Consider the following 26,072-nt stretch of genomic DNA (forward strand, 5'->3'; position numbering starts at 1 on the left):
TGTCTATGGGGAGGCACAGACCAAGGGAAGTACCCCCCCAGCCGCCGCCCGCCCGCCGCGAGCCCCGCGCTCCGCTCCGTGCGGCGCCCCGCGGCCAGGCTCTGCTGCGGGCGCTCGGCACCGTGAACGCCCTGACCGCGGTCTCCAGGCCCACCGACGACGCCCCAGATGGGCTCGCAGACGGCAGCGCGAACCGGGCCCCGGGCCGGAAGAACTTCAAGAAGACGCCAGTGCCGTCTGGGCCCCTGCAGGGCGGCGGGGATTGAAGGAGGCCGAGCCCCGGCTGCCCAGAGGCCAGATTCTGGAGGCGCCGCCGCTGGCTGGGGAGGGGCGAGTGGACAGATCCCCCTCTCGTGGAGCGGCTTGGAACGAGTGCCGCCGCCGCCAGTGAGTGCTCCGGGATTGACGTGTGAACCGCGGGACGGGCAGGGGCTGAGAGAGCGTGGCTGGCCGCGGCTCGGCGGCCATCGCTGGAGATTGGGTCAGTGCTGGAGGAGCGAGGGAGCGCCTTCCAGTCTCAGAGCTTGGGAAGGGTCTGAGCCACAGATCAATGGGCTCTGGCAGGGCAGCGGGCAGAGCCCAAGGGTCTGCATCCCAGGAATCCACCGCCTTCGGGGAGGACGCAGGGTTGGATGATCGGTTCTTTCCGTTAAAGATTTTGGGGAGAAAGCAGGGTCTATGTGCACTGGGGTAGAGGCTGAGCCCCCACACACCAAGAGACAGAAAACAGGAACTGAGCTGCTGGGACACTGTCATCTGGACTCGGCGCTACTCAGTACAGTGTCACCCAGATATACTGCACAAGGCTTCAAAATGAACATCAGCCCTCTCCGGCTAGCTTCACTCCACTGACACTGACCCTCTCTCCAGTACTGTGCAGTACTGGACTCTATAAAGTTTCACTTTGAGTAGTGACTCCAAGGACACTTATGCCTTCATTTAGCCTCATCACAGGCAGTCACCTGGACATGTGTGTCTCCAGAAAATGACATCTGAGTCCCTACACTCAGATGCCGCAGCCTCACTTCCCAGAGTGTCCCCAAGCAAGACTTCATGTCAGACAGCTCTTCACCAGCTGTCTTTGTCACCAGGACTCACCCAACCAGTGCAGCCTGTAGCAGAGCCTGGAGCCACCAGCAGCTTCTGTCCAGCCATGGGGAGAGCACCTGGAGCCATCACTTAATCATAAATATTTTCCTGGGTCAGCTTATTTTTAAATAAAATGTATAAAATTAGACTTTAGTAGGTGACATTTCTAAGACCGGCTAACATTTTCCTTCCATCTGACCAGGGGATTCAGACAGAAATGTAGCCTGGGAGGGCATCCTCTCCCCCTGAGTACCGCTGGAGATCTAGGGGCTCCAGGTGGGGCTGGCTGTGGTGAGGTGGGGTAAGGGCTCAGGGCTCTCCTGGTTGTATGGACAGACACACTGATTCCTCAGTGATCTTAGGGCAGGAATACTTGCTTCTGTGGGAGAGGTAGTCACACCCACTCCCCCCACACCAGCCCCCAACCATAAGAGACCAAGACTACTCATGCATCATTTATTTTGTGGAATGAGGCCTCACCTGGATCCTGGGTGCCCTGCCAGAGCCCATCAAAGCTCACAAGGCAAGATGGAGGTGGGGACAGACCTGCCATATGGATGGAAGTACCAGGGGAGACCAAGATGTGCCCAGAGAGGGGCTGCTTTGGACACAAGTTTTCTGAGAGTAGTGGGTGGGGGTGAACTGGGCAGGGGCAACCTAAAGATAAGAGGATGGTGGAGATGTTGAAGAGGGAGGGAGGAGGGCAGAACTGCTCAGGGAAGGGGTGACAGCCTTTGTTTTTTCTTTTTTATTATTTTTTATTATTTTATATCATTCTTCATTGTGTGCACTTTTTCATCACAGTTGTAATCCCCATGGACTTCCCACCACAAATTTACCCATGTGCCATCACCACAGTCCAGTACACTCTTCCCACCCCAGGGGCGATCCCCTCCCCCTTTCCACCCCATAAAATGTCTCTGATTTATAGTTGTTCATTGTTTTCATTTTTACTCTATTACATATGTCTCTCTCTCTCTCTTTTTCACTCTCTCTTTTTTTGTGTGTGTGTGTGACAGCCTCTTAAGGATGGTTAGCACATCCTTAAAGACTATCCAGAGCATGGCAGTTCCTCAGTGGCATAACCAGGGACCTGGATTAGTAGTATTAGGTGAGGTCCAGAGTGCCAGGCAGCAGTGAGGCCAGAGGGAAGTTGTAAGTCAGAGCCACAGCAACTGCTGGGCAGTGGAAGGGAAATAGAATTGGTTCTGGCTTCTCTGTGGCCCAACACATTTCGGCTGGGTGCCATAGAGAGGCTCCTCACTGGGTTCTTTAGTTCTAACACAAGGGTGGAAAAGTCGGCATTGTGTGAGTCCACTTCTAGGAGGGGACTCCAAGTGACAAGGGCTCTGAGGGGAAGACTCCAAGGAAGGTCTGGAGACACACTAAGTGGCAAGAGAGTAGACTCCCAGTGGGGGTATCTGGGAGACCTGCTGGGATAGTCACCCACAGAGACCTGCTGGTCTATGACATCCTACTGGCCCAATCTTCTGACAGAACACTTGAAATTTTATAAATCTTATAAATCCTCAGTCCCTACCCCTACCCTTATCTCTGAGACCCCCAGACTCACTCTGGCCACTGTAGTGACCTCCTAGGAGCCCTTTCTGGGAAGCGGGAGTCACACAGCCCCTCCCTCTCACCCACAGGAGTCATGGAGCACACATTGTCAATAGCGTGGCCAGCATCGTCATCCTACTAGGGTGACTTTGGGCCTCCCCCAGGCCCTGGGACATCAAGTGGACCACATGTCTATGGGGAGGCACAGACCAAGGGAGGTATCCAGCTGTCCCCACCATAAGCCTCTAGCCTTCATGGAGCATTCCCCACTACCCCACGCCAGAGCCCACCTCTGTGGGCTGGTGCTGCCAGCTCAGCTGTGCGCTGAGCCTGTTCCCTGGTCCTCCCCAAGGGAAGTATAGCTGGAGTGCCCAGGAGGTAGAGGCAGCCCAGAGTCCCATGTCTCTAAGTGGCTCTGTGGGTCAGTGTCCTTGTGGGTCGGTGTCCTTCGCACTGAAGGTGAGAGTGCACAACACCCCTGCTCCCCCCACCTACCCTCCTCTTGCCATTAGGACACAGGGTGGCCCTCCTGTGGCTGAGCTCTGACTGACTGCCACCACTAAGTGAGACGATGGGGTTGACTTCTCTGAGGGGGGTCCTGCTGCTGTGGGGGAGTTGTGACTTCTGGCCCTCTAGGGCAATGGTTACCATTAAATAGTATTCTTGACCCCTGTTGGAGATATCTTGATCACTGTGTAGAGTCACCTGGGGAGTTTTGATTCGTACATGGGTTTCATCTTCATGTACGAACCCACTGTGAGGGTCCGTGACATTGTAGAGGTTCCTGACCCCTGCAGTGAGTCCTCCTGCGTGTCACCTCATCTCCAGTGGGAGACCCTAAACTGTGTGCTTCTACCCCCTGCAGGGAGTACGTGTCCCTGTTTGTGGGGAGTCCTGACCCCAGATTACTAACCCATGTATTCTCCAGGGCTGATGGACCTGGAGGTGCTGAGTCACAGCCTAGGAGAATGAAGGGTCCACAGCAGGGTGCCACTGGACCAGGAAAAGGTTGGTGTTGACAGGGGGCTGGGCTGGACCACCATAGGCAGGGGCCATCTCCTTCCAGTGGGTGGGCCTGGGGTCTGTAGGGTGTACAGAAAGGCCACTCGGGGAAGCAGAGGAGGATCCTCCTCCTCACACATAGCCAGGGAAGAGCCCAGATTAAGAAAGCGCCCCCCACCACCACTTGGACAGATCACCACTGACAATGCTCTCCCTCCCCAGTCTGGTTAGTCACAATGCTTGCAACACTATCCACAGGCAGGGATCCCCTGCCTCGGGCCACGCTCTGATGCCCTAACGTGCAGGCAGACTGCCCAAGAGGGAACTAGGGCGGAAGGCAGTTACCCCACCCCCACCCAGCTCAGGACCTCTAGCACCTGCTCCCACGTGGGCCAGCCACACTGCAGAGCACACAGGCCCTGCCTGATACAAGGAGCTTGGTACACAAGCAGGACCGGAGGCCATCGTAACCATGACATAATAGCCTGACGTACCTGTGTGCTGCCTACTAGCCATCACTGCAGCCTGGAAGGCAGCCTCATCTGCAGAGAAGCATGGAGTGCAGAGCTCCCCCAGGGCACACTGGCACCAGTCTGCTGACCATGGAAAACAGTTCATGCAACCTGACATTGTCCTCACCTCACTCGAGAGTAGCAGCAGCAAGCACTACTGCCTGAGGATAGTCGGCGGTGGGCTGAGTCTGGACTGCCATCTGGGCCTACTTCTCATTCCATCCCAGCCAGGGTCCAAAAACAGGAGTTTGGGGCTTTTGCCAGGGAGGCCAGCACAGGCCCCCTCCTGTAGCTGTAACTGCAATATCTATTGCTTCAAGAAACCCCTGTGGAAAGACCTAAGGGGGAGTGGACAGAGAGGGTGGGTTTGGGTTCAGGTAGGCAGTGTTGGTGTGTACCCTTTGGATCCACACATCATGAGAGGCACAGCAGTGAGTGCCAGCCCTGGGAAACATGGCGCAGCTGTGGCTGCAGCTGATGGGGGCGGGTGGGGGGTAGGAGTGAAAGGGTTGTTGGCAAGGTGGCCAGCAAGGCTGCTGTTTACCTCTTTGTGAGGTGGCCTGGGCACAGCTAAGACCCCAGGACTTGTGGGCTCTAGGTCTGGCCACCACAAGGGGGCAGTGTCCAGCCAAGGTCTCCAACAGGGAAGGTGGCCTTCTGAACTCCAGATCACAGGTACTGGACCAGGGCCACAATGTGGCTGTGGCTCCAACAACCGCTGGCACCTACCTAAGCTGTGTTTTACACAGATACCCTCAAATAAGCATAGGAATGGGTTTTATGTCCACCTGAAATTATGATACAAAAGCTGGGGCCCAGGATGGGCTGTGAAGGCCACCTGCAAGGATGGAAGTTCAAGAGGGAAAGCACCCTGGATTCTAGTGTTCTTGATTTGCTAGACTGCAGTGGGAAAGGCTCAGTGAAGGCAGGTCTCAGATCCTTAAGATCACAGCCCGCTATTGGTGCCAGCCAGTATGAGATGAGCCCTGCCCTGGACCATCGTCCTTCAAGGCAGCATTGGATGTTTTGGTGTACAGCAGACTGCTGTGGTCTGAGCCCATGAGCTCTGCTTCTCCACCCCTTGGAGTGGCCAGGAGAAAAATACTCTATCTGGAAAGGGGTCTGTCCACATATGTCATGTAAGCACAACTGGGCAGGCAGGTTTGGGGAGCTGCAATGAAGGGGAGAGGGAACATCTGTACCAGCCTCTCATTTAATCCCAAGTGTATGCCAAGGCTCTCTTGACCTTGGGGGAAAGAGCCCCTAACCTGTGGAACACTGTCCCTGGTGCCTAGCAGATTGTTTAGGAATGAGGGGCCACCTCCATGAAGTTCCTAGCCCTGCCAAGAGACTCACTGGTTCCTTTCCTAGCCCAGAGTTTGTGGCCATCTGGTGGTGCACGCTGGCCAGGAAGAAGGGTTAAGAAGGCAAACCTGCAGACCACCCAAGGCTAAATGCCTCAGGCATCAGGAAATGGCAGACCAGAAAGGACAACTACTGCAGAACAGATGGCATGGGGGTGGGGGGTCAGGGGGGGTTTCTCAGAGCCCCTCAGCTGCCCCTGGCACCACTCCTCAGTCCACCCACTTGTGCCCGGCCCCAACTCGGCTGGAGCCTCCCATTCCCACTTGGGTCACACCAGAGAATGAGCACACCTCTTCCAGAACACAAATTTATTTGGCATTTGGATGAAATGGTTCTCACAGCATCTTAAGAAAGATTAGTGCCAACCCAACCAAAATAAACCCAAACTAAAAACCCTTAGTGAAAACATAACAAACAGGCATTGAGACAATGTACAGTATCTACTCCCCCCAGGCAGGTCTGGGGCCCAATGTGCATGGCGTGCGCAGGGCCCAGTCTTCACAAGGACTCAAGGCTCAGCCAGGGTTGGCCTTTGGACTTCTCATCAGACCATGGAGCACAATCAGATTTTATAAAGAGGATGTCTGAACAGGAGGCAGAGGACAGCTGGCCAGACCCGTTTTCCTGTCACAGTCACCCTCCAGCAGCACTCAGGTCCCGAGTAGTGAGTAAGGGTGTGGAACAACGCTGCACACAGGACTTCTCCCAGCAGAGAGTGTCTGCTGAGAGCGCTTGGACAGACCCCTGGCGGGGTCCAGAAGCAGCGCCACCCTCGGTAGCCCCCATGGTCTGCTTCAGGTCACACCTTCCTCAGTGCCCTCCACACACCTCGCTGGTCCCAGGAGTCTTTCAGTGCCCAAGGCATTTACCTCCATCCCACACATTTGGTGCCAGCTGCCCTATCCTTGCAGTTCTGAAGCCTGGGGCTGAGAAAAGGGAGCTAGGAGGGACCCTGAGCTGTTAAGGGCAGGCCCCTCTAGGTTCCAGCAGGGTGGACACTCCAAAGCAGGCACACTTGGGACTCTGCCCTTGGCACCAAGGCCTCTAGTGGTTGTTTCAGACCTCAGCTGCCCTGCACCCTGGAGGCTCAACATGCCTCCTGCTTTCTTTACAGTAGCCAACGTGGAGCACACATGCCCACGATGCCATTAAAGGAGTATCACCTCAGCAAGGAGTATGTGGGCCTGCTAGGCATATGTCCCTCCCACCCCTTAGCACTCTGGCTCTTATGACTGTTAAGCCCAGAGGCAGTTAGATGACAAAACTCACCTCTGGCCAGCTCTGGGGATGAAAGTCACATCTGCTGGGGCAATTCAAGACTCTTACTTCACACTGGAAGAACAAATGGGTTTCCAACCGGAGTGTGAGAACTCATGTAGAACTGGATGAGGTCTGTTACTACAAAGCATCACAGAACACCCATGCCAAGTCAGCTCTCCCCTCACTGCATCCGGTCTGGAAAGGCTGCAGGGCTCTGCAGAAGCACAGGCCTGGCCTGGCCTCAGGGCTGCCCAGAACACCATGGGTGATCCAGGACAGTGGAGACCCATAGCTGATTCCCACCTCCCAGCTCCCGTGTACCACCATCACCTGCAAACACTGGACATGTACGTACAAACACAGACACAAAAGATGCAGACATTCAATGTAGAAAAGATATGAATGTGCTAAAAATCGCACAGAACCCGCTTAATCTCCAAACCTCAGAAATGCTAAAAGCCCTGTGTCAGGAGATAAGACCTCTGCCCAGGAGCAGGCAACAGGGTCCCTCAATCAAAGGCCCCAGGGCGGGGTCTCCAGCACCCCCAAGCTGCTGGGGAGGCCAGAAAGGGGCATGCAACCTCCAGCAAGTGGCTCCAATGGTGGTGGTGGTGTGCAAGAAGTGTACTTACAAGGGGTGGAGACAGCCCAGGAGGTTAATTTCAGTCACTCCTTCCCCCCAAAAACAATCCTTATGGCACAAAGTGGGGAGGGGGCAGGCTAGGCCCAGGTCAAGTTCAATAGGAGGTGGGCTGTGGAGTGTAGCAGACAGGAGATAACACTGTCCCCAGAGCCCCAGCAGACAGTCCAGGGCCAGGACACTCAGGCCTGGCCGAGGGCTTCAACCCAACTCCAGCTGCCTCCTGGGGAAGCCGTGCACAGCAATGCTGGGAAGAAAATGGGTGGGGTGAGGCCAGGTCTCCTAGCACAGAACTGAGCCTTGCAGAGTTCAGCTGCAAAGTGTAGCGTTCAACCTCCTTCCGAGATGCACCAGTCAGTCAGCCCCCAGCCCAGGGTCATCCTGAATGTTCACAGCTGGACCCATGGGGGCGATCCCGAGAGCAGCCAGAGAGAGACCCATGGCCCAGAAAATACTGACAGTGCATACACACTCCAGCACCTGGTGGCTGCCCGCTTCGCAGCGGCCAGGGACGCACACCACGGCAGCCCCGCGTGCCAGCAGCCCTGGGCTCAGTGACTGGTCGGCAGGCTCTTCCAGAGGGTGTGCTTCAGTGAGCAGCCCACAGCGCCTCCTTTGTTCCCTACTTTTGAAACGCATGGTCTGAATAAACTGCCACTCTGCCATTTCAAAAGTAAAAGACAGTGACCCACACTACATGTTTTTGAAGCCCTCAAGAGACCTCGTCAGGTGTTCACTCCCTTGCGAGACGAGTGGGTCTATTGTTGCCACTGTGGGTGGGAGGGCAGCAGTGCAGCTGGGTCCAGGCTCATTCAGGGGCCCTTAAGTCTCCGTGCAGAATCAGCGTCTGGTAAACAGCAGACAGGTGCTCCCCACACAGGGGCTGCAGGCCAGGCTATCTCTATACCATGGTGTTGAGCGCACTGCGGCTATGGCGGCCGCCCCCTGGTAGCACCTCCGTGGCTGGGGTGTTCCCACTCTGGGCCGGATCAGGGGGCACAAGCAGGGCGCTGCTGCTGTCAGTCGAGTCTTCTAGGTCTGCCAGGGATGTCCCTGGGGGCAAAGACTGCTCCAGGTGCTGGGGCAACGCATCTTCACCACCACCATCCTCTGTAGTGGGTGGGCTGGCCTCTGCTGGCTCAAAGGCATCATCATCTGCAGGATGAGACAGAGGGGTGTCAGCGAGAAGGGGGTCTGGCCTGAGGGAAGAAGGTGGGCTGTAAGTAAGTGGGAAATATTACCAGAATGTTCCCACTGCTGCGATGTATATGGGGGTGGGGGGCATTTGTGAGCAAACCACAGTATGTGCTGGGGACAAGCTTTGACAGAGTCACCAGAATCAAGGGGATGGGGGGAAACCCTCAGACTTAGTGGGGTTTGAAGCAGGCCTGATGTGATATTAGGGAGATTCCAGGCTGGGGGTTGGCAGGGGGCATGAGGGTGCATGGCCCCCAAAGCAGGAGCTACAGCTGCAAAATAGGCGTAAAGCGGGAGACAGAGCCAGCAGAGGCAGCTCCCCAAAACATGCAGGGGTCTGCAGAGCGCTCAGGCGTGAGGAAGGTTTTCTGGAAACTTGCTGACATCAGCGTGCCTGCTCCTGGTTAGCACAGCCTCTCTGAAAGCTCAGGGCACGGGGCCCCAGTGCTCATGACCCTAGCCCGTGTCCTGCTGGCCTGCCCTAGGGCGCTTCTGCTCCTCTGCAGCCTGGTCCACCGAGTTGGACCTTCCAACTCTGCCCTGATGGCGTCCTTTGCAAGTAGCTCATTCTATCCTGGTTCCTTTGACAGCAGTGTCCCAAGGACAGGGTTAAACTGAAGTCTTTTCAGTCCTGCACATGATGACACAAGAGGGACTAGCTGGTCAAACGAACAAACAGAAACAGCCTCTTGAAGCCCACTCTGCACCAGTGTGTGAATGAGGCATCGTGGGCCTGTGCTGAGCTGCCCATGATGGCGGCCGGCCGTGTGCCTGTGTGTGGTAGAGGGTGCGGCACACAGGGAAGTGGGCGGGGGTACCCGCCACAAAGACCGGTGCAATGGGTGAGGTGCCGGCACTTCTCTGCTGCATGTTTGGGGAGCAATGATTTTCCACAGTATCATAGACAACAGACTCAAGTATCTGGCCCGACGACACAGAACCAGCACTTTCTCCCCACTTCAGAGCTGCCTCCCAACATGAGGCGTGTCACAACAGTGTCTCTTCACCAGACGTGTACACATGTCCTCCAGGCCTGGGGTTGGCTCTGGGTGGATCTGGCGCCTGGAGCTATGGGTGAGCGCAGTCTCCATGACCCCTAGTGCCTGTTTCTAGATCTGCAGAACCCTGCTGAGGCTGCCCTGAGGGCTGCTCACTAACACGTGTTCATGGGACAAGAGACAAGGGGCAGGGTGACTGCTGCAGTCATTCGTATGTGCCACCTTGGGAGGTCTGTCCACTGATGTGCAAAGGAGCACCAAAGAGAAAGCAGAAGGCTGGAAAGAAGTGGGGGTTCACAGTCCTGCGATCCCACATGCCAGGTGGATGGTGACAGCTGCCCCCTCTCCCCAGGGGAAGCACCTGCAGGGTCATAGAACACGCTGTCTGGGTTGATGGAGGCCTCGTAGGGTGGTGGCGGGTCATCAGGCTGGTCGAGATCGGGGTACTTGTAAGCAGTGTAGGGAGGCGGAGGGTCATGGAAGTGGAAAGTTCCACCTTCTCCATCATCCGAAAGATGTAGTGGTGTGAGGCCTGTGCCAAACCCATCTGGACCGTAATCAAAGCCAGGGATCCTCCGGCCCAGGTTGAAGTGGTGCACTGAGCAATTGAAAGAAAGATGTAACAGAGACATGTCAACTCAAAGAAGGCACAGCTCTTGAGCCAGAGCCCCCTCCCTCTTCCAAAGCTGGACCAACCACCCCAGGCCAAGGGCGCCAGGCATTCCGAATGTCAATCCTCTCCCAGCTGCCTACTCAAGAGCTCTGTCTCCTGCCCAGATCCTCCTCGCTTTCAGGGCATTTCTAGCCCTTACCAATGGGACCTGTCACAAAATCCTGCTACTTCTGCCCAAGTTTCCAACTCTGTATTTCCGAGTGTCTAACCCATAACGGCTTTGGAGTTTGCCTAGCTGACAATAGGAGGAGAACTGAGGTTCTTAGGCGGAGTCATGCAGGCCCAGATGGGAGCAGGACTACAGGAATGTGGGGCTTTCTCCCAACCGGGCGCCCTGGGAGGGACCTAGGGTCCCTGCTGCAGCAAATGCAGTTCCCCGCATTTTTACCACCTTGATTCTGAATCCCCCCACTAGTGTGCACCTGTCCCTCCCCTACTGTATGGGACTGAGTAGTGGAGCGCTGGCCCAAGGCAAGGGTAACTTTGGAAGCTCTACCCAGGACACCCCACAGCCGAGTGGCCAGTGGAGGACCAGGCCCACTGTGGAAGAACTCTGCTGGGGAGGGTGAGACACACGCTAAATGGCCTAGCCCAGCCACAGTTGTCCATGCTTCTCTGGGAGATTACCTCCTGGTCGGAGGCTTCCACTCAGGGCCCAAGCCACAGGAAAGGATGACAGCACTGACTGAATGCACGGTGGTTGCAATTCCTGCTTGAGGCAAGGGTGAAGAGCCCAGGGAGTTGGCACAGTGCCACACCCCTTGCTCCGTGCACCTGTGGTCTCACTCCTGGCTGCTCCAGTGACCCAGGTGTGTGCTCAGCCCAGAAGCAGCTGAGTGAGAGGAGTGGAATGCCAGGGCATGTTTCATCAATGTCCTGTTTCTTTCCTAGCCTGCTCCTGCCCCCACCCAAGGGGTCACAGCCTGGAGAGGGGCTTCCAGTTCGAGGGTAGGCACTCACAGTTCGCTCCGATCAGGGATTCAATGCGTTCCCGGCGTCTCTGGCGCAGCCGGTGGACCATGAAAAGGAGCAGCGACAGGATGAGGAAAGAGGAGATGCAGCTAACAATCAGACGCATTCCACTGGCCATGGAGTCAAACAGGCTGTTGCCATCTGTCACAAGGAGAGGAAGGAGACCTGCCATTCTTGGAAAATATCCTGATCCCGCTGCTTAGCACTGCAAGGCTACCATGACCCTCCACTACTAGGCCAGATGCATGGACAAGGCACATTTGTTTCCTGTGTTCTTACACCAAACAGTATCTTAGAATAGAAGGCAGAAACAAAAGAGTTCAAAATCAAGAATGCTTTGGAAACACCCCAAGGAGAAAAGCACCACTGTCAGAAGAAATGTCCCACTTTGACAGCTCCCTGTTCCAGGCCACACAGGGGACTTCTGGCTCCTGTGCACTGGGTGACCCAGTAATTCCTTTGAAGAGCTTCAGGCCTAGGAGGAATGCCATGTGCAAATGCTGGTGACTACCAGAGAGCAAGAAAACATCCTCTGTCCAGCACTGATGTCTCTAAGACAGTGAGAGCAGTGTTCTGCAGGCTCAGGGAGGGTGCTGAAACCTGCAGAGACCACACATCCTTCTCCTAGCACCAAACATGCACCTTCCCTATTCTACAGGGCAAATCTGAACATGCTGGAGATGAGCTGAGGCCAAAAAGCCACTTCTGAGTCCTCACTGAACTTCCACATATGTGAGTGAGAGGCACCAACATTAAGTAATTCTAAATCCCATGAAAAGAAGGGTATAGGATCAAAGGTGGGAGGTGTCCAGTTCAATGGTGGGTATGAGGCGGGACCAAAGCCAGGGAAAGGGCGGAGAGGGTTTGGAACGGAGTATGATGCCACCTCAGGGTGCTGGTTCAGGCAGTGTGTGTGGGGCATTGTGAAAGGGTCAGGGAAGCCAGTGAAGAGGCATCTGCATCAACTAGGGGAGTCAATAACAGTGGCCTGGACTAGGTATCGTACCAAATGGGAGAGGTGAAAGAGTGGAAGCCACTTTGGACTTGGATTTATGTGCTTCGCTGACAGACTGGGTGAGGAGTTAAGTATAAAGGGTCAGGGAGTGGCTGAGAAAGGACAGTCACTCAGACCTTGTTTGCAAACGAGACTTCACTGAGGCTGTGAAGGAGTCTTGAAATCTATTCTTTAAGCCACAGCCGGGGAAGCACACACAACCCACCTAACACCAACCTCCAGCACACATGTGAAGGAACTTCTCCAGACTCAGGTGCTGACCTTTGCTACGTAGCACCCACTATTGGGCCTCACAGGCACCCCAAGATGCCAAAGCCTGCCCTCTGCTGGTGAGTGCAGGGAAAGGAGTGATGGAAATGCCCTCTTGGCTGACCCAGGGTGCACACACCTTCCTCAGTGCTTCCCTACAGCACTGCATCTTTCCACTGCCCCTGTTGCAGGGGTATGTAGAAAGCCAGAACAGGGACCTGACAGGAGGCATTGAACAGGATCATGCATCCCGCCCCAGCAGCTGGTACCTCTCTGATTCATCACCAAGACCCCATCAGGAGGAAAACTAAGGCTCAGGAGGCGGCATTACTGGCCTGAATTCAGACCTACACTCTAATACCACTGGGGTGGACCCCACCTTCACAGTGCTTGCACATGGAGGCCAGGGTCATCTGTAATTCAGCAGGTAACCAGAGGAGGGGATGAATGGGCCCCCGCTGGCCCCTCAGAGTCCTCCTACTCTCCTCTTGGGCTCTTGATCAGTGGCTGTTCTAATTCTTGGCCTCCTACCAACCTCTCCATTGGTGGGGAGTCCTGGAAAGTCCTGGAGTGTGTGCATGATTGTGGTACTCAACAGTCTTTCAGCCTGGCGGGAAGACACATGTGAAGCAAGTCCTGACGACCTGCTGACTCACTCGCTCTGCTGCTCTCCACCCTGGATCGTGGTCCCAGTCAGAGCGAGGCTGGACAGGCTACTTCCCTGCTGTCAGCCATCTCTGGCTGGAGGTGGTGGAGGCCAGGTGGTGGAGGCCTGGTGTGGCGAGGCAGCTTCCATAAGGCTGCACCCAGACAGCTCAGTGCAGAGGAAGTAGGGCCCTGGACCAGGTGGCAACAGGGTGGTGGGTGTGGGCCTCTGCCCCCAAATTCTGTATTGTTGCATCTCTCTACCTAAGCTCACTAAGGGTCCCATCGAGGGCGCCCTATTTGTACACCTCTGCCCCAGCCACACTGTTACGGCAGAGAATCAGGCACTGTCACCTCACTCCTAAACTGGCTTCAGGGTTCTCACTGGGGCGACTCTGTACTGTTGCTCATGTCCCACCTCCCGAACATTTAGCAAGTCTGGAGACATTTTCCACCACTTGGAGGATGGAAGTGCAACTGAGAGCTAGGAGGGAGAGGCCAGAAATGCCACACAGCCTCCTGTTGTGTACAACAGTGTCTGGCCCCAGAAGTCAACAGTGCCCACATGTTCCTAGGCTGCCCACTTTCTCTGGCGCACACCAGGGCTTGATTAGGAGCTTGCTAGAAAGCTGCTGAGGGTGGGACACTTAACTCTCAGAGGCCTGATAAGAAGGAAGAGAACTCGTACTGGCCTATTACGTGACATATATTTCCACATGCTCTCACGTTGGTGGGATGGGTCATTGGGGAAACCAAGAGTTGTCAAGGTTCCATCCTGAATGGGAAAAGGTGACTTGTGACCCACTGTCAGTCTCACCTGGGTCCAGGCACATGAACTTGCAGCATTCCTTGGGGTCCTTGCGATACTGCTGGCACCCTTGGGGTCGCTCACAGAGAGCAGCCACACACATCTCAGGCTCCCCTCCGTGGCAGGTACAGCTCAGGCACGGGTCATCTCCCTTAGGGGTGAAGTAGAACCCTTCATCCACCACATTGTCCTTGATGTCCACACATGTTTGACCTGCAACAGACACACATGCACACAGGTATGTGTTACCAACAAGGAGCTCTGACTCTCAGTGTTCATATCAAATGACAGAGAAAGTGTTTTTTGACATAATCCAATACTCATTTATGATAAAACTCTTGGCAAGTTAAAAATAAAGGGGAATTACTTCAGCTTGATAAGGAACATCACTCCCCAAATCTATAGCTAACATTACACTTAGTGAAAATAAGAGTTGATCATCCTTTCCATGAGAATAAGGATAAAGTATAGGATTTCTGCTTTCACCATTCTCATTTATCATACTGATGCAAGTTCTTGTCACTATAGTAAGGCAAGATAAATAAATAAAAGATACGGATTTAAAGTGAGAAGTAAGATCATTTCTATTTGTAGATGACATGGCTATGTATTAGAAAATCCTAAGAATTCTACCAGGAAAACTCCTAAATTAGTGAGGTCAGTAAGGTCACAGGGTACCTGGAACACACACAAAAAAATCACATTTCTTCACATTCACAAATCAACACACAAAAGTCACTAACAATAAGCATAAGTCAAAATTTAAAACACAATTTATTATTGCTCCAAAGAAAGTAAGATTTATACACTATAAGATTTTCTTGCTAAAAGTTACAAAATGTTGGTGAGAAAAAAATAGTAAGTAAATGGAAAGGCACGCCATACCTCTTCCATGGATTGGAGATTTAAAATAATAAAGATATAAATCTCCCTATACTGCATTAGTGGTTTGATACAATTGCTAGCTAAATGCCATTAAGGTTTTTGTAGACAGGTAAGCTTAATCTACAATTTATACAGGAAAGGATAGCCCCTAAGACAGCTAAAACAATGCTGACATGAAAAGTGGGAGGTATCACCTGTCCAGCTACAGTAATTACAATGATCTGATACTGGCAGAGGATTAAACAGACAAATCAGTGGAACAGAAAAGAGAATCAAGAATTATACCCAGGAATAACCACACAACTAAACTGTGACAAAGGCACAGAGTAATTGAATGTAGAGAAGCCAAGTTATCAACAAAAGTGCAAGACCAACTGGACATCTATAGGTGAGAACAATGAAACCTGACCTAAATCTCGCACCTTATTAAAAAGAAATTTAACTCAAAATGGAAATGGACTTAAATATACAGCTATAACTTGTAGAAATCTTTTAGAAAATAAGTCTCTAGAGATTTGATAGCAAAAGAATGATCCTTAAGATTGAAAATGATAAATAGGACTTCATAAGAATTTATAATGTCAGCTCAGCGTAGTCTATGTGAAGAAAATAAAAACAAGCTACAGATTAGAAAAATATCTGCAAATAACATCTGACTAGGATATATAATACATAAAGAATATACAGAGAGTACATAAAGAACTCTTAAAAGTCAACAGTTAAAAAAAATAATCCAATGAGAAAATGGACAAATGAACACTTCATCAAAGATGACAGAAAGAACAAACATATAACAGGTTGTTTCACATCATTACCCTCAGGAAAGTGCAAGTTAAAACCACGAGAGTGCTACATACCTCTCAGAATGGCTAAAAAGCACAAATAGTGAGGACAGTAAGCACTGACAAGGATGCAGAGAAACTGGATCACTCACTATTGCCAGTGGGAAGTAAAGTGGTACATCTATTCTTAAAAAGTTTGCTAGCTTCTAAAAAAAAGAAAAACTAAACAACCAACTACCACACAACCTAGCAATGCCACTCCTGGGCTTTTATCTCAGATAAAAGAAAACTTATGTTCACACAAAGCTCTCTAAAGTGTTCTCAGCAACTTTAACTGTAATAGCCAAAAACTGGAATCTGCCCAGATGTCCTTCAGCAGATGAATGGTTAAACAGACTGTGAAATAACACCATGAAACACTAGTCAGCAATAGAATGGAATAACCATTGTTATACTAAGAACTAGAATGACTAGTCAGGGAATTACGCTGAATAAAAAAGCCAAACCTGCAAGGTTAGACAGGGTAATGAATGCAACTTGACCTAAATCTCACACCTCAAAAAAAAAAACTTAACTCAAAATGGAAATGGACTTAAATATGCAGCTATAACTTGTAGAAATCTTTTAGAATATAAGTCTCTTAGAGACTTGACATCAAAAGAATGATCCTTCAAACTTTAACACGACTGAAATGAAAATATTTTAGAAATGTTAGTGATTGCAAGAGGTTAACGCTGGGGCAAGGGTAGGAGGCAGGTGTATGTAGGACAGCAGGCAGTATCTCTCTGATATTGAAATTCTCTTCTCTTAACTGTGCTGGTGGATACAGGAACCTGAGTGAGCGATAAAATAGTATAGAATTCACACACGCACAAAGATGCTCATGAGAGACTGCAGACAGCTGAATAAGATCAGTGGGCTAGGTCCAAGTCAAAACCCTGATGTGACATACTATGGTGTTGAAAATGTTTGTTTGAAGAAACTAGGCAAAATGCATAGAGGATTTGTTTTATTTCTCATTTTAAATGGACATTAATCCACCAGCCTCAGCCCAGATATCTACGAAAAGCCTTCACCTGTGAAAAATCCACACGGAAGGGGAAGCTGGTCCAAACAGGGGATGCTGAGCCCTGTGGCACCCCCTGTTCACACATACGGTGTGGCTGCTGAGGGAGTTCCGCTCTGCTGGCAGAGGGATAAAGGCTGTGGTACTGAACACTGAGGCTTGGGAATAGTCTAGATGGGGCAAAGAAGTTAAGCCAGGACTGCAGGAGGGAATAGCAGAGAGCAGGGGAGGAGACCAAAGGAGTCAAAAGTTCCAAAGAAACCCTCAGTCACGATGCTTGCGGTTCTACCCAGAGAGCAGGAATTACTGCCTCTACCCTGGAAAAGAGATACGCCCATTGCTCCCAGTCACAGAGCTGAACAGCAGCTCAGCAGACTCACCCTCACCCTGGCTCCGCCACCCGCCCCCGCACTTGTCCTCCTCGAGCAGGTGTGAGCCCACCAGGGCTGCACACCACTATCAAGTGGCCCCGCTGCAGAGCACCGGCAGGCCAAGGTCCACTCCAGGTCTCCAGGAAGGTCCAGGAGTGAGAACGCCACCTTCTCGAGGGGTCTCCTCCTCACGGCTTACAGACACAGCGCACCAAAGGAGGCTTACTTCTTTTACACAGAAACGAAGATTTCTCATAGCAGTTCTCGGCGTGCCAGCTGTGCAGGTCATGGTGGCGGAGAGTGGGGAAGTGGAAGCACTGGAGCTGGGCACAGAACATGCTGTCGCTTTCAGACATGGCCGAGGCAAAGATGGGATCTGGGGGCAGGAACACCTCTGAAGAACCTGTGATGGTGGGAGAAAAGGGGGGATGGCCATTATAATACAATGTCCACACAGGAATCGAATGCGTCCTCACAGGGCCCAAAGGCACCCTAACCTGGACCATCATCACAGTGTGTGGCCCAGTGAGTGTCAGCAGTTACTGAGGCGACAGCATTCACTTGCTTGTTAACCACACCTGGCTCTTCTGAGTGCAGCACTGGGCACTGGCTGATGGGACCCAGTCTCTAAAGAGCCAGAGAGAGACAAGCACATGAGCCAGGGAAACTAGGCGAAAGCCAGGAGAGGGGAGTGCCTAGCTGACATGTTTAAAAACAGAAGAACGACATGAAGAGCAAAGTAATGGGTTGTTAACACCGAGGGTCAAAATGTTCATACTGATAAATGAACAAACAAGAGGATAGAGGAACATTCTCCCTTTCTACAGAGTAGCAACTAACAAACAGAAACTAATTAGAACAGCTGCCATCGCCATGCCAGGAATCTCCAAGGCCCACTAGGAGTTCTGGCTTCCAGGGACCTTCTTCCCTGCTCCAGGGCGTCTGTCACCCACTCAGCTCCTGTCTTCCAAGTGGGGGACCAAGCAATCAGAAAGTGCTCCCCTTGCAGCCTAGTGTGGGGGTGCAGGAGTATTGTGAACCTCTAAGCCTATCTTCTGCTGCATCCCAGGAGGTGGGGTTCTGAGGTGAAGCACAGGCAGTCCCAAAAGCCTTCCAAAAAGGGCCACCAAAAGGTTCCCTGAAGTTAATCAAGTCCAAGATCACTTACTAACAGTGCAGTTTACTCTTAAAAAGGAATAAGCATATACATGCCTGCTGAATTCTACTTGCTCCCAAAGTGAAGCAGGGAGGTCCCTTTTGAAGAGAGGACAAATTTGGAGGCAGGGCAGTCCCTGGATTGGGAACGTGGCCTCCCAGCTGATAGGACCAGGAAAGTGGGCTTGGGGGGAGCCGCCCCTTGGGGAAAGGATGGAAGGCCAATTCTTGGTGGACAGGCATAGCCAGGGGCAGTGCACCTCCACCTGGGTCACTGAAGGTCCAAAGTCTGGGTTGGTCTGTTACAGTCAGGCTCATAGGAGGCTCATGGCAGAGGTCAGGGTGTGCTCGGCTCTCTAGGGACAGCTTAGACATCAAGGGGGAGCTCTCTCCACTGTGAAACACAGACGCTGCTGTGGGTACCCTGCCATCCTTGATCCTGGTTACTTTTTCTCCAGCTCCCCAATGAGACCTAGGTACCCTTTGTGCATTCCCCTCCTTTTGCTGTTTTGTTCACTACTTGACATCTAATCTCACAGGATGAAAATGTAGACTCCTCCCATCTGGCCAGGAGTCTAACTGCCAGCCCAGAGCCTCAGCACAATTTTTGTGCATGATGCAAAGCTTAGACTATGGTCACAAATGACTTCTTAGGACAGAGGCCCAGGACAGAGGCCCCCTACCCACCAGCTGCCCAGACCAGAGCCATTTTCCTGTGTGTATGGGGTGGGGGGTGGTGGGGGTGGAAAGAGTTGGTGACTTAGGCCCCACCAAGTCAGACACAGATGGAGGGCTCAGTGTGGGCCTGCTAAACTCAAACAGCCTGCTCGGACACCATCTTTGTAACATCCAGTTCTGCCCTCCAATACAAGGTCAGAAAAGCCCAGTCAGTTATCTGACCTAAAAGAATGTAGGGTACCATACCCTCAAGGCTCCTTCCAAATTAAACAACAGGATGCTTGATTGCCGTGGGGCAATAGGTATCCATCAACAGGTATGACCTTGAGTCCCAGAGGCTGACCAGTGGGATGCCTTGTCAAAAAGACTGGAGCCACAGGTTTCCATTCCAATACCAGTTTGTCAATACCTGGTCAGCAGACTCACCCCCTTAAAGCCTTAGATGAGATAAACACATTTTCAGTTTTCCCCTACCCTTTCTCTTTGATCTCCTACCCCATGTAAATGATGCTGTATGATTATTCTATCAATAAAAAGCCAGGATCTTGCTCTTTCGGCAGCATCCTGCATTGTACAGGCTGTCCCACGACTCCCACTTTTCAGTGCATGTTGTCAATACAACAGCACAGAGCAGAAAGTGAACAGAGGGGCTCAAGGGAACACCTGGGCCTCATTGGTGCTACTGGCCAGAAGTCCAGTTCACCCCAAGACTGGGGGGCTGAAGCTTCCTGAAACCAGCGACTGTGAAGGCCACTCCCCCCTTGCCTCATTTTATTTGCCCTCCCTTATGACATTTCATATTCCATTTTCTTAAAGATTTCCTCATCCGTTCTCTTCTGGCAACAAAAAGGTGGCTAATTCCCAACTAAAAAAATTCTCAACTAAAAAAAAAGGCAGTTTTCTTCAACTATCAACTTCAGGGATTGAACAGCATTCCCCCTCAAATTCATGTCCACTTGGGACCTCAGAGTATGCCTCACTTGTTACTGTGGTAAAGACATCCTAGATTTAGGGTGGGCCCTAAATCCAATGACACGTATACTTCTAAGAGGGGCTCAGAGGACTCAAAGAGGCACAGAAATGGGAGGAACGCTGCCCACAACAAGGACTCTCAGCAGCACTAAAACTGGGGTGAGGATTCTCTCCTAGAGCTTTTGAAGGGAACGTGTCCCCTTCCTGCCCTGACACCCTGTCAGAACTGACAGTAAATTGTGCTATTTTAACCCATGGAGTCTGTAGCACTGTTAGGCACCCCATGAGGGCAGCCCCTGGGCTCCAACACAGTCTCCTAGTCACCCTCCCTTGCTGATTTAACAAATATTAGCAGGCCTCACTCACATAAACAGGCATTCGGGGTACATGGGCACATCAATAAAGAGAAACACTTAGCTGTGGAGCATACATCTGAGTGGAATGGAAAGAATGGAGTCACATGACGAACACAAGACCTACTAACTGAAGTATATGTGATGTTAGAAGGCCATCGCTGCTACCGAAAAAAACAAAAGCTGGGGCCTGGAGATGAAGGCAGTGGGTCTCAGGGTGTGACAAGAGAGCTGAAAACCATAGCTCAGATTTTTTTTTAAAGATTTATTTATGCATACAGAACTGGAGTACAGGCCAGAGGTGCAGGAGTGGTAAGAAGATTCACCAGAGGCAGTGCGGGGAGCAGAACAGGCAAACTGAGGAAGTACACTGCTGAAGGGAGCATGGGCGAGACAGGAGAGGTCTGCCGCGCCATGTGGGTCACCTCCGGGGCTGGGGATGGAACTCGCACTGAAGCAGCTGCGGCTCGCTTGCTGTGCTGGGTCCTAACCCGTTGTGCCACCAGGGAGGGCCCACTACTGCTTCCTAAATAACCGTCACCCTTGACACCTGTGCTGCTGAAAGGACTAGTGTTTGCAGATGGCACACAAATAGTTATCCTAACTGGAAGTCATCAGCCAAGGAGTGCTGTGCCGTGGTACCACATACCCCTACTTGCAGACCTCTCCCTGCTCATCCAGTGCAGCAGAACTTCAGCTAGAGAAATGGGCGGCAAAGTTTCCAAATGCCCTGCCCATTCCTTCTGCACAAAGCTGCTCTGAACATAGCAGTGCAACCTAACTCTCCTATCATCCTGTCTCCTCCTGCACATCTCTTGGGCAGCCGCTCCCACCGCTCTGTGTTGTGCCCTGCTCCCTCATCCCCTGTGACAGGGTAACTCTCACTCTTCTGCCCAGTGAGTCATTTGCCCACACTCACAGGCTGTCAGCCTCTCAAGGCAGGGCCTCACTTTCCCATCTTGTTATCACAGCACCCCTAAAATGAGTCTGTGCTGGGCCCATCAGGAGCTGTGTGGATGTTCCCAAATGTGCCATTACTAAAGGCAGCTACCCTTCTCTCAGCACTGTCTCCCTCAGCAAAGTTTCATCCTGACCTCGCTAACTCCACTTCACCTGTAGGGTCCTCACCTGGAGGGCAGAGTCTCTACATTGCACCATCTAGGCCAGCCTGGGTCTTGGCCCTCTCCCCTATCAACTCTCCCTGCCTGCTGACAGAGGCTTCTGGATCCAAGGTCACACCGGCAGGTCCCACAGGCAAGAGACATAAATGATGAGATACCATTGTCCAGAAGACAGAGACCATGGAGGTTCTCCAAAGTGGTCCACCTGGTCAACCCACTATCAGGAGTGAGCCCCTAGCGTGCAGATGCTGAGATACAGGGGGAACAAGTAGGGGTACAAGTACCGAGCATGTCTTTAATAAGCCAACTATACAACATGTGGACATATTAAACACATGGTATGCTTTCATGCTCATATTTTTAAAAAAAACAACCAAGTATGAATAGCCAGAAACTGAAGTGACACTGTTTGCAGTAAAGATTGGGTTGGGACAGGGGTGAGGGGAGCTGGTGCAGAGTGTGTGGGCAAACACTGATGTTTTTCAAATTCTCAGTACACATGCTATGAAGGGCTCTCTGGGGCAGAAGTGGCCCCCATCTGGAGCACTCCAGGACTTGGTGCTGTCAAGGTTTGGGGTCACAGTCACCTGGGTTGGGCTGACAAGCTGGGTAGATAGGATCCCAGAGGCAGAACTCCTCTCTTGCGGGACAGGCCAGGAATGTGTGACTGGAGACCCAGAAGGCCATCCCTGGAGTAGAGTCACAGATGTAAATGCACATGGGAGCCCACCCTAGGCATACGATGTCCTCCCAATTTCATATTCAATGACTCTTCTGAAAGATCAGAAAGGCTTACCTTTGAATGCTACCTCCCAGCGACCTTCTAAGGAGCGGTTGCGGCCAGTGACAACATACTGATAGCCAACCCACAACCTGCAAAAAGGCAGAAACAGAAAAGGCCTCAACGAGGCAGTAGCCATGTAGTTGGCATGTGTTTAACAGCAGTCGCACTGTGCACAGCCTCCTGTGGTGTCCAGCTCATAGTCCCTACGCCCAGTGTGCACCTGACTGCACACATCATAGCATCGAGGGGCCAGGCACACTGATCTGGCTGACTGCCACAACCACAGGCTGAGAGTGTGTTCTCAGCCCCAGCTTTCCAGCCCAGCCTCGGAGCTCTCTGGCAGTAGGGCCACAGTCACTCTGGGAGCCTTGGCACAGTGCCACTCTGCCCCTTCAGCCTATTGCCATGCCTACTCCCAGCTAGAGGACAGGAGCGCTTCCCCAACTGCTGGGCTGTGCCTTCTCACTTCTCCACAGATTTACAACCTTGTCAGCCAGGAGCCCTTTTTCTCACTTTGTAGCTGCAGAAGGAGAAATAGTTCGGTCTCACAAGACCCATCTGTGGTACAAACCACAAGTCAGGTCTTAAAATGAGGATTCTGCTCTGTCTCTACATGCTGCAGGCCACTGTGCCCCCATGGCAGTGCAGCCTGAGCCATCACTGGGAGGAAGCACGGGCTGGCTGTCAAACTCTATGATCCACACCCCGTCACTCCTGGGGCAGCACACACCTACCCCCAAAATGCTGGGCCTGGGGAATGTCGCAGTTTCCATACTTTCTTCTCAATGCTGCTGAGCTTGGGGGGGTTGGAACCAGGGCCCAGCTAGTGTGACCCCACAGTTACATCCTTGCTCAGGAAAAGGCTGGCAAAGTCCACTCTCTCAGAAGGAATCTCTGCCCACTGGTGAGGCCCTCTCATCAGCCCACAAAACCTGCCACCAAGACTCCCCTGCCGCAGGTCCAGTACCCTGTAACTGTTCCTGAACCTACAGAGGAGAACAATCCCCAGGCCTATCCCTCTAAGAGCCCCCAATTCCATCTTGATGCCCACTTTTAGCCCCAAATCTCATGCATCACTTCAAGATGGGGATATGTTCTGAGAAATGTATCATGGGGTGCTTTTCTTGTCATGTGAACATTATAAAGTGAATTTCACAAACCCAAGATGGCCCAGCCTCCTACACACCCAGGCTCTATGAGGTGCCGCTTTTGGGACCACTGTCACGCATACGGGCTGCTGTGGACTAAAACACTGTCAAGTGACTCATGACGCTATTTGCTATGGGGGGTAGAGCTGCTCTCTTCTCAAGCACTGGCTGCACTGGGCGAGAACATGGGCCCCAATCCCAAGCGCTGCTCCCCGCCCCCCACCCCAGTACTCACTTGTATTGGTCCTGCCAAGTGAAGCTCAGCTCTGGCTGGTCCCACTCCTGCGCCAGGACAAAACGCAGCTCCTGGTCAGTGGAAAAGGTGGCGAGGGAGCCATTCACACGCTGGCAGGTCTGTGCAGCATCCCAGAAATTCTCCCCACTCAGGTAGACCCGGTAGCAGCTGGCGGTGCCCTCATAGTGATGCCACCCTGTCGGGCACTTCCCTAGGAAACATGAAGGACAGAAGGGGAGTTGTCCCCCAAATTAGGATCCTCACTCTAAAATGATATCTGCTGCATCAGACAGCAGAGCTACGAAATCACCCTAGAGAAATGCAGAAAGTGAGATTCAAGGGGCAAAATCTTGCTGAGACTAAACTTTGTGTCTCGACCAGAGACACAATCTAAGGTACACAGATACCAGGAGTTTCATTTCTAAAAGCCTTAATTGATTGGCAGTAAAGACTGGTTGCTACATTCACTTCTGTAAAATAAATTTCATTCTCCACTTAAGTCTGGTGGACAAGAGGGCAGTCCCCAGGCAGGCTCATTGCACACCTCGTGGGCATAAAGCAGGGTGGTTCCCCTCACCTGCACTACCCAGCCAAGATCTGGCCCTCGGGTCATTCCCTAACAAATCCCCAACTTTCCCAGTCTAACTCGTCCTTCCTTTCTTCACCTCAGTGTGGCCAGTACTCCCCTGCAACAAAAGCTCGGGTCAGAACTGGAAGGACCTCTGAGACTGCAGGACTAACTCCTGGGTCCCGCGGATGAGAAAATGAGGCCCAACTGGTTCCCCTGAAAGCAAAAGCCAAGTAGCCAGTTAGAGGCCGTGTCCCCGTTAAGCAGGCTGGGTCAAAAGTACCCTCTCCAGGCTGACTGGATCCTCAGGTCATCAAGACGCCCACACTATATGATGGCCCTGGGTCAAAGCCCTGACCTGTGACTTGCTAGTGCTGGGGTTCCCTACGTCCTAAGGGTACACGGATGGAGAGTAACAACTTTTTTCTTTTTTAAAAGATTTATTTATTTATGCATAGAGGACCAGGGTATAGGTCAGAGGTGCAGGGGCGGTCAGAGACAGAATGGGGAGCAGAACAGGTGCACTGACGAAGTACACTGCTGAGGGGAGCAACGGGTGAGACAGGAGAGGTCTGCTGTGCTCTTCTGGGGCGGGGATCAAACTCACGCAGAAGCAGAAGCAGAAGCAGCCGCAGCGCAGCCGCAGCCAGCTTCACAGTGCTGCACTTTAACCCACTGCGCCACCAGGGAGGGCCAAAGAGTAACAATTTCTTAATAAACCCAGTTATTTTAGAAAATGCTATTTTTAAATATATCTATATCCAGTGGAACTAGTGAAATTTCTTAAAGACAGACACTCATGCTTTTATTACTTAATAAACTTAATTGTATCATGGCTATATAACTTACTGCCAGAAGTACAGAGACTATAGGAAAGGAAGTAGCAGCTCTGCCCCTGAGCCAATGAGCTGGCATAGCTCTGCTGCCATGCAGCCAGGGGGCAGCGCGAGCTGCCCACCAGGAAGGAAGGGCCTGGTGAGATTCGAGGAAGCCTGTCAGGAGGCTCTTTACTGTAGACCAGGAGCCAGCTCTCACAGATCACCAAGGAGGGGGAGGTGAGTGGCATGCCATCACTAAGTGTGCGGCAACGGTGTGAGGGGGAGGGGTCATCAGGAGCCTGTACTGTGTGTTTCCTAAGCCCCTACATGATGCATTCAACCTGTGACACCTGTGCAGGTGGGTCATTTGACTCCGGGTTTGACAACTGGGATGGGAGCCTCTGGCCGGGAGCAGAAAGGCTGAGCATCTTGCCTGGCAAATGGCAGGACTGGGCTTCCGTCCCTGTGATGAAACCCCTTGGGGACAGAAGCCAGTAACTGCAGGCAATGGAGGGAGGAACGTTACTTTTTAAAGGTTCATTTTTTAAGTCTTTTGAACTTTCTGGAATTATTATCTAAGCAGAGTGCTTGTTCAAAAGAAAAGCAGGTATGTGATAAAAAGGGAATGAACAGGATGAGGAGTTGAGACCCTGGGGTGTTAAATCCTGGTGTCCACTATTTGCTGTGACCTCAGAGCACTTCAGTTCCTCACCGGCCAAGCTTGTACATGGCCCCCTCGACCGTGGGAATTTCTGAGGAGCTCATAGTTTCCTCAAACCATCTCAAAGTCAAACACAGCTTCTCAAAGTCAGACCCTGCTGGCTTAGTCCCCATCATGGGAACATGGGCCCCATGCTGAGTCAAGCTATGAGGAGCAGTGGTGTCCCTGCAGGGCATGAAGGACCTTGTTGAGTTTCCCAGCACTGAGCACCTACCTGTAGTGTATGTTTATGGAACCAGGAAAGAGAAGCCTTGCCTGTCAGTTCCTCCTTGCTAGACCTACAGCCATCAATATGTGCAACATGTCAGTCAGGAGGGGTTTAAGTTGTGTTTTCTCTACCTTACAAACTTTCTTTTTTTTTAAAGATTTATTTATTTATTCGTATAGAACTGGGGTACAGGCCAGAGATGCGGAGGGTGAGAGGATTCAC

The 26,072-nt window shown here is 52.1% G+C and overlaps 1 protein-coding gene across 1 annotated transcript in view; it reads right to left on the reverse strand.

Annotated features, from left to right (window-relative positions):
• Positions 1-5,821: 5,821 nt before the first annotated feature.
• Positions 5,822-26,072, reverse strand: part of DGCR2 (DiGeorge syndrome critical region gene 2) — a 49,925-nt gene continuing 29,674 nt past the window's right edge. Inside the window, exons 3-9 of the mRNA XM_004694958.2 lie at positions 23,536-23,746; positions 22,165-22,241; positions 17,316-17,492; positions 13,995-14,198; positions 11,257-11,409; positions 9,985-10,221; positions 5,822-8,583 (exon numbers count right to left, since the gene is read on the reverse strand). Of these exons, the coding sequence (XP_004695015.2) occupies positions 8,330-8,583; positions 9,985-10,221; positions 11,257-11,409; positions 13,995-14,198; positions 17,316-17,492; positions 22,165-22,241; positions 23,536-23,746 (1,313 nt within the window). The 3' untranslated portion in view covers positions 5,822-8,329. The remainder of the gene's footprint in view (positions 8,584-9,984; positions 10,222-11,256; positions 11,410-13,994; positions 14,199-17,315; positions 17,493-22,164; positions 22,242-23,535; positions 23,747-26,072) is intronic.

Source organism: Condylura cristata, unplaced genomic scaffold (assembly GCF_000260355.1).
Source record: "Condylura cristata isolate star-nosed mole 26May11 unplaced genomic scaffold, ConCri1.0 scaffold00051, whole genome shotgun sequence".
Classification (NCBI taxonomy): Eukaryota; Metazoa; Chordata; class Mammalia; order Eulipotyphla; family Talpidae; genus Condylura; species Condylura cristata.